Genomic DNA, 7,820 nt, shown 5'->3' with positions numbered 1-7,820 from the left:
TCATCCCACTCGCACATGCTCAACATGTGCCCTTGGTATTAGGGTCGCTGGTGTCACACCTGACCAACATGGATTCCTGTGTTGGGATGACGGACTGGTTACCTAAGTGCCATCCAGCACGGCAGCTGCCACCCACACACACAGCAATGGAGCAGCTGGACTGCAGCTAGTGCGACCAGAAAGCTGAATTTTACATGTTAGTTAGCTCACATTTAAATTAAGCATGTGTGGCTGGTGGCTGATACATCGGCCACTGCAGGTGTGAGCCTTGCTTCCCCAAGGGTGGTGTGCAGATGAGCAGCATAGGACCCTCTGCGAGCTTGTTAGAAATGCAAAGTATTTCTGACTTCACCTGGAGTTCCTGAAGTACGTTCCACAGCATAACAGATTGCCAGGGGATTCCCATGCACGTTAAAGTTTGGACAGCACTTACTTAGAGTAGTGGGGGGGGGGGTTCTCATTTGAAAACACTAGAGCCCATAAAATTGTATAAAAAGTTAGCATACCTAGGAGTGCCTGGGTGGCTCAGGCAAGTCTCCAACTTCAGATTGGGTCATGACCTCACAGTTTGTGAGTTCGAGCCCTGCGTTGGGCTCTGTGCTGACAGCTTCAGATCCTTTGCCCCCCTCCCCTGCTTGCACACGGCACTCTTTCAAAAATAAACAAGACATTAAAAAGAAAAGTTATCGGGGCACCTGGGTGGCTCAGTTGGTTAAGTGTCTCTTGATTTTGGCTCAGGTCATGGTCTCACGGTTCCTGAGATCGAGCCCCATGTTGGGCTCTGCACTGACAGTGCAGAGCCTTCTTGGGATTCTCTCTCTCCATCTCTGGCCCTCCCCTGCTTACACACGCTCTCTCTCAAAAAAAAAAAAAAACAACAAATATTAAAATAAAAAAGTTATTTATGTATTTTATGTATGTGTAGGGGTGTGTGTATGTGTATACACGTGTCTTCTTTCCTTCCCCTGGAAACATCCATACTTTTTCCTCAGATTTTGCAAGTTCCCAAACTGAGAAGTTTTAGCCTACAGGAATATGACCCCATTAAGTAGGAGAGCAGATTTCACCAAACAAAGAAAACTATGAAGTTATCCTCTGCTATGTACTCTTCAGTTAATGAAGGGCAAAACCTGGCCGTTCCTAGCTCTGAGTTCTTCCATTGAGCTCTCGTCATGTGTGGTAATGACATGGATACACTGTTTTTATTTCAAAATATGACATATACACACATCAGTAGAGGCTGCGCACACACATGTGCGCGTGCACACACATGTGCGCGTACACACACACGTATAAATATTCTATTGTGTACCACAAAGATCCTTATTTTTTTAGTGCAAAATTGGCCACAGAGAGCATTCCAGGACAAAGACCGGTTTGTGCTAGTATGTATTGCTGGCACAACTGGTAAAGGTTTAAAAATTTTTTTCTTTTAATGTTTATTTATTTGTGAGAGAGAGAGAGAGAAAGAAAGAGAGAGAAAGACAGCATGAATGGGGGAGGGGCAGAGAGAGAGGGAGACACAGAATCCGAAGCAGGCTCCAGGCTCTCAGCTGTCAGCACAGAGCCCGACACGGGGCTTGAACTCACAGACTGTGAGATCGTGACCTGAGCCGAAGTCGGAGGCTCAACTGACTCAGCCACCCAGGAGCCCCACAACTGGCAAAGGCTGAAGTACCAATGTGCTACTGTAGGTGCTGCTCATTTTTTGGTTGGACTCAACCAGGAAATATTTTTTTCAATTTGTGTAATGACTGTCTAGTTATCCTCTACAACATAAAACCATGAATAAAATCAGTTGATAGTATGACTATTTAGCTTACATTTCCATTAGTAAATAGTGCTGAGTTTATATCATAATAAAAAAAATAATGGTCTTTTGTTATTTCTTTTAGCCAAAAACTTACAAACGAAGGTGTAGTTAGGGATGAGGCTGTTTTCAGGCTTGTAAACTTGCCTCAGAGAAATATCCCCCCCTTTGTTAACAATAAAATGTCCTGACATCTCTGCTAAGGCAATGATTGATTCCTGGAGTTAGATAGTGTCCTAGAGTCTCAAAACAGCTCTAAGAGGGGCACCTGGGTGGCTCAGTTGGTTGAGTGTCTGACTGGCTCAGGTCATGTTCTCACAGTTTGTGAGTTCGAGCCCCACATCAGGCTCGCTGCTGTCAGCACAGAGCCCACTTCAGATCCTCTGTACCTTCCTCCCTGCTTGCATGCTCCCAAAACTAAAACATTAAAAAAAAAAAAATGGCTCTAAGATTCTGCCTGATTCACTATCTTCCAGCTGGTATTTAAGAGGAAACATGCACAAACTGTTAGTTGGCTAATGCCAGGGGAAAATGAACTCAACCTATATGGCTCGAAGTATTCTCAGATGAAGAGAACATTTCTGAGTTTGGACTTTTTTTTTTTCTGGTAATGTAAATTTATAAATGCAGAACTACTGATTGTACTTGCATTAGGCAGAGTCAGGTCCCCTTAATAAGCATGTTCACTAATCAGTCTGATGAAGGAAAGTAACTCGGGAGCACTGGAAACTACAAACAGTCCAATACACATTTAATATATTTGACTTTTGTAGGTAAGAGATTCTTTAGAAACCAGCCAGCTAAAAGGGCTATTTACCATGACATTTCTAATATTTTTCCACCTCTGTAGTGTGATGGATGCCATTAAAACACAAGGGCTGAAAAACAGTCCTGAACTGTCCAGTACCAGATACGGGACAAATGTCACCCACCCTGCTATGGCGTGATGCTCCTGGTACAGAAGGTCTTCTCCATTCTTCTCTCCAGAAAGCACACTGGAAAGCAAGTGAGGGGTGTTATTGTAAGAATAACCTTGAATCCAGTCCATCATTGTCCAAGAGTCGTACAGTCGGACACTCAACTGTATGATTTTCATGACATCTCACACCTGATCATGACACCCACCTTTGTGTCGACACCATCTCTGAGGATCCCTCAATCACTTATTGCCTTGCCCTCAGTCTGGGCCAAGGTTCTCATCTGCACTCAGTTTTAGATAACTTATTTAACTTATTAACATAACTGATACAGGGAGCGCCTCGGTGGCTCAGTTGGTTAAGCATCCGACTTTGGCTCAGGTCATGATCTCACAGTTCATGAGTTTGAGCCCTGCGTTGGGCTCTGTGCTGACAGTGTGGAGCCTGCTCGGAATTCTCTCTTTCTCTCTCTCTGCCCCTCACCTGCTCGTGCTTTCTCTCTCTCAAAATAAATAAATAAACTTAAAAAAAAAAACCACCCATAACTAGAAAGGAGTTTTAAAAAATATTTATTATATTTTGTTCTAGAAATGGTAGAAAATAAAAACTGGTGCAATTATGTCACACATCCTTGGCAAGGCATAGTCAGCCTTTCACACCAGAGAAAAGTTTTACACAATGCCAGAAACGGAAATACCCAAGCCGAAGGTGACAAAGGGTGAGGCTGCTGATCGGAGGAGCCCTTTTGTAAAGGTTTAAAGTTTTCTTCTCTGCTGTCATTTACTTGTGGACAAATACCAGTCCAGTGGAAAGCATTCTGAACATAAAAGGCACCTAGAGTAAAAATCACACCTTGACTAATAAAAATAGCGACACATGTTTACACTGAGAAAAAAGGTCCTATCACGCAACTGTCCTACAAGGCAACGATAATATCAATGCAAAAGCTACTGCAACTAAAAGATCTATCCACACTTACCTAAACCTGGCATGGGAGTTAGATGATGACAGCCACTTTTGCATCTATAACCTGGACATGTTTTATCATCATTTAAATAAGCATGAGTACTGTACTTATAGGCGGGGTGGGGGCAGTCTATTTATCCATAGTCAAAATTTGCTTTGCTGCATTTTCTCTTAAAATGCATTGCTGCACACTCCATTCATGGCTACATGAAAAATTCATGTCGTCCTTTAAGAATGAAGCGAAACTTAAAATTGCAAGTTTAAACCGAAAGTCCTTTTAAATTATCATAAAGCCAAATAAAGCTGATGTTTTACTATGATTTAAGCACCTGAAATATATTCTGATCAATTTATATTCTCTGAGCTAGAATTAGGATCCTCAGGATTTGTATTATGTGTACAAATATTGCAAATTAAGCTAATAAAAACTTGAAAAAATACAAATAATCTTTAGCTACAAAGATCTAAAATACACCTATGGTCTGTACTAAGACAAAAATGAACAAGAAGCCAGCAAACACCAGTCTGCATGTTCTCGTCTGGGGAAAAAGGACTCAGCGGAGCCAGGTGGTGTTCAGCTGGGTCTGGTTCTTGATGCTGGTATCCATTTTTAGCACTTCGCGAATGGCCATGGTAGCGTAGGTAGAAGGAGGAAGAGAAAAATCCATCTTCAGAGCTCTGTATTTGCCTTCTGCCAGGCAAGAAAGAAGAGAACGGTCAGAAAAGGAAGGCAGCTGCAGAGAGACTGGGGCGAGTCATATAATCGCTACAGAGAGGAAAGAACTGGGCTCTTCTGCAGGCACCACCTCCCGTGGGGCCTCAGAGAATAAAATGTAGAAGTGAGATCAGAAGTATATGATCCAGCTGAATCCCGACAGTAATTCTACTTGGAACCTTCAAGAAGGGCACAGGGTGGAAACAGACGAGGGAATGGCAGCCAGAAGTTGACAATGACAATGCAGATTTCATGTTTTAGACTCTGTTCCTGGATATTCCCTCACCTTTGTTCATTCAGTGGGGGAGGAAATATTCAACCACCTAATACCATAATGTTCATTTATTTTCAGTGAAATCTATTGTTCTAATCACCTGACATCAAGCTATAACCACGAAACCAAGATGACAAAACACAAAATAGCAATCACTGGGCAGGTGGAAGGTGGCAGTTTAATTTATGTTTTCGTCTGAGAAAATGTTTCAAAGTTGACACAGGGCTGATGGCTGAGTAAACTTACCAGAAGCAAACACCGGTGGTGGTTTCCCTTCTAGGTTGTCCACATCTGTGTTGAAGAGTGGAATTTTGGGATCATCATACGCAACGACTTCCCTTCAAAACACACAAATAAAGTGTGAATGCAAACTTCTATGAAAGGAACTAAAACTGCTCATCACCATTTTCTTAGAAAGGAAAAAACACACAGGCCTGTGTAAGGAATTCTAAGGGGAAGTTGTTCAATAACAGAACAGGGCCAGATTTTACATGTAAGTATTGCTTTTGTATGATATACAACAAGATGACAAATGATGCCAGACTACGTTAAAAAAAATATAAAATGCTTCCTTAGGATGGAAATTCTTTTTCTATGTAGGTGGAAACTTCACTTGGTGAAGATGTGAATTAGTAATGGCATTTGTATCTTCTCCACGGTGGTCATCACTTCTAACAGCACCGTGTTACTCACCAGAAACAGCTCTCTGGGGTGGGGAAGACCAAATCCAACCTGGCCAACCTCATCCCACAACCCAGAGATGGAGACAGGGAAGAGAGAGAATCTCCTGGCAATGGACAACTAATTCAGGATTTAGTTTTTAAAATTATCAAACAGAATTGAGTTTTATAAAATTATCAAATAAATATACTGAAATATTTTAAATGAGTTAATACATGTATGTTTTTTTCTTCAGAACATATTAAAACAAACAGATCAGTGTTTGAAACTCATAGCTAATTCGGAATAAAGGTAGCTTGCTCAGGGATAGCTTTATAAGCAAATCTTAGTTTTTTCAAAGTAGGGAAAAAGTTTAAATGTTTCTTCCTTTTTTTTTTTTTTTAAAGCCTGACGTGGGCTCAAACTCACGAACTATGAGATCATGACCTGAGCTGAAGTCAGACACTTAATTGACTGAGCCACCCAGGTGCCCCTTCTTCCTTTTTATTAACGTTTATTTTTATTTTTGAGAGAGAGAGAGAGAGAGAGAGAGAGAGATATCTCACAAGCGCGTGCATGTGTGCAAGCAGGGGAGGGGCAGAGAGAGAGGGAGACATAGAATCCGAAGCAGGCTCTAGGCTCTGAGCCTGACGCTGGGTTTAAACCCATGGAATGCGTGATCATGACCTGAGCCAAGGTCAAACACTTAACCCACTGAGCCACCCAGGCGCCCCACTCTGCATAGATCTTCAATAATTTAGCAAGGTCTATAAAATGTAAACTTAACCACTTACACTCGTTTGTTTCCTGATGATCGAAAAATGCAAGTAGAAGTAATAATGATAATAGTAACAACAAGTAATGCTTCTATGCCAGGTTGTCAACACTGGACAATAAACATGTGATGCAAAAGCTTTAAATCTCACATTGTAATTCAGTTCTACTTCCTTCCAGACTATCACTCACCAACTGACATTCTGAGGACGAATAATGATCTTTCGGTAGGCTCCTGATAAGGAATAATCTCGAATTTTGTGTCTCATGTTGTCAATATCCAGATTGTCTGCTGTGAGCATTTCCCTGTAGGCTTCACTAACTGTAAGATACAAAGAGTTAGCTGGAATGCAGCATGTGAGCAAGCCACCTTCTGCCAGACCACAAATAAATTCATAGCATCCTAACAAAATTAGTCCCTCTCATTTATAATCCAGCCTGTTCTCTAGAATCAAAATTTAGGGATTAACTACTAGGACTAGATGTCTCCAGCTTAGATTTGAGCAACTTGTAAGTTATCTCTCATAAGCAGCCACAGTATCTGGGGTGTAAGGTTCTCAAGCTAACTATAAAAGGCCATTTCAAGAGAAGTTATTAACCTATAATTTATACATGCTCAGAGTTGGAAGAGAGCATGTACAGAGGCCTCTTCCTGAAGAAGGCAGTTATAAATAAATGTATAAAAATAAGAGACCTGGGAAAACAATCTGGCTCACCCTCGCCCCCGATGTGGAATCTTTTTTATAACACCTGAGAGAGACAGTCACCCGGCCTTTGCTTGCAGGTTGCCATTTACGGTAACATCTTTGTGAGGCTCACCAATTGTTAGAAAGTTCCTTATTCCAAGCTGAAATCTGTCTTTTTATAACTTCTGTTCACTGCTTTGCAACACAGCAGGTTAACTGCCCTTTTTCACATGTTCACACAAGTGCTGGACCTTTAAGCCGTATGTTCTTTAGGCCACACACACGTTCTTTCAACTGTCCCTCTTCTGACATTGCTGTATTCTCCACAAAACCCTTCATCTGCCTCAGGGTAGCAGAATGATGTTCAATAAGAACTCCAGATACTTTTTATATAGACTACTATCAAGCCGCACCTTTACAGAAGTAAGAATTTATATTTAACTCTATTAAATGCCTTCTGTAATTCTTTTAAAAAATTTACTTTTTATACAATTAGTATTAACAGTTTTGGGTAACATAACTTGCAAACATGATAAGCAGATTTTTAAAAAATGTTTATTTATATTTGAGACAGAGAGAGAGAGAGTGCACGAGCAGGGAAGGGGCAGAGAGAGAGGGAGACACAGAACCTGAAGCAGCCTATAGGCTCTGAGCTGTCAGCACAGAGCCCGACGCGGGGCTCGAACCCATGAACTGTGAGATCATGATCTGAGTTGAAGTTGGACACTTAACCTACCGAGCCACCCAGGCACCCTGCAGATTTCTTATTCAAGTTATTCATAAAAAATATTGGGTAGACCAGGGTCAAGGAAAGACTCCCTCACAACGTATCTCTAAGACAACAGGGATCCCTAAATTGAGCACTGCTGGATGCCAAGCGCGCATATGTAACCGATCCACATGCCCATCCAGTCTACGAGCCCCTGTCTTCGCCACAAGGATTCCATGAACAGACTTTGTCAAAAGCTGTATTGAATTTATGGCTTAAATGGCATTACCCTGTGCCATAGGGTAGGCA

The 7,820-nt window shown here is 41.6% G+C and overlaps 1 protein-coding gene across 5 annotated transcripts in view; it reads right to left on the bottom strand.

The window, feature by feature from the left end:
• Positions 1–2,230: 2,230 nt before the first annotated feature.
• PUS7 (pseudouridine synthase 7) overlaps positions 2,231–7,820 on the bottom strand; it is a 57,613-nt gene continuing 52,023 nt past the window's right edge. For 4 of the 5 annotated variants that reach the window (XM_023250272.2, XM_023250273.2, XM_023250270.2 and 1 more), the window contains 3 exons: positions 6,309–6,438; positions 4,929–5,020; positions 3,281–4,384 (listed from right to left, as the gene is read on the bottom strand). In XM_023250272.2, coding sequence (XP_023106040.2) covers positions 4,248–4,384; positions 4,929–5,020; positions 6,309–6,438 — 359 coding nt within the window. In that variant the 3' untranslated portion in view covers positions 3,281–4,247. Of the gene's footprint in view, positions 2,806–3,280; positions 4,385–4,928; positions 5,021–6,308; positions 6,439–7,820 lie in introns of those variants that run through there. The other variant, XM_045052279.1, reaches the window with a different exon arrangement.

The sequence above is a fragment of the Felis catus genome, chromosome A2, assembly GCF_018350175.1.
Source record: "Felis catus isolate Fca126 chromosome A2, F.catus_Fca126_mat1.0, whole genome shotgun sequence".
Taxonomy (NCBI): Eukaryota; Metazoa; Chordata; class Mammalia; order Carnivora; family Felidae; genus Felis; species Felis catus.
The sequence above is the reverse complement of the archived record's forward strand: the minus strand, read 5'-3'. Positions and strand labels throughout refer to the sequence as shown.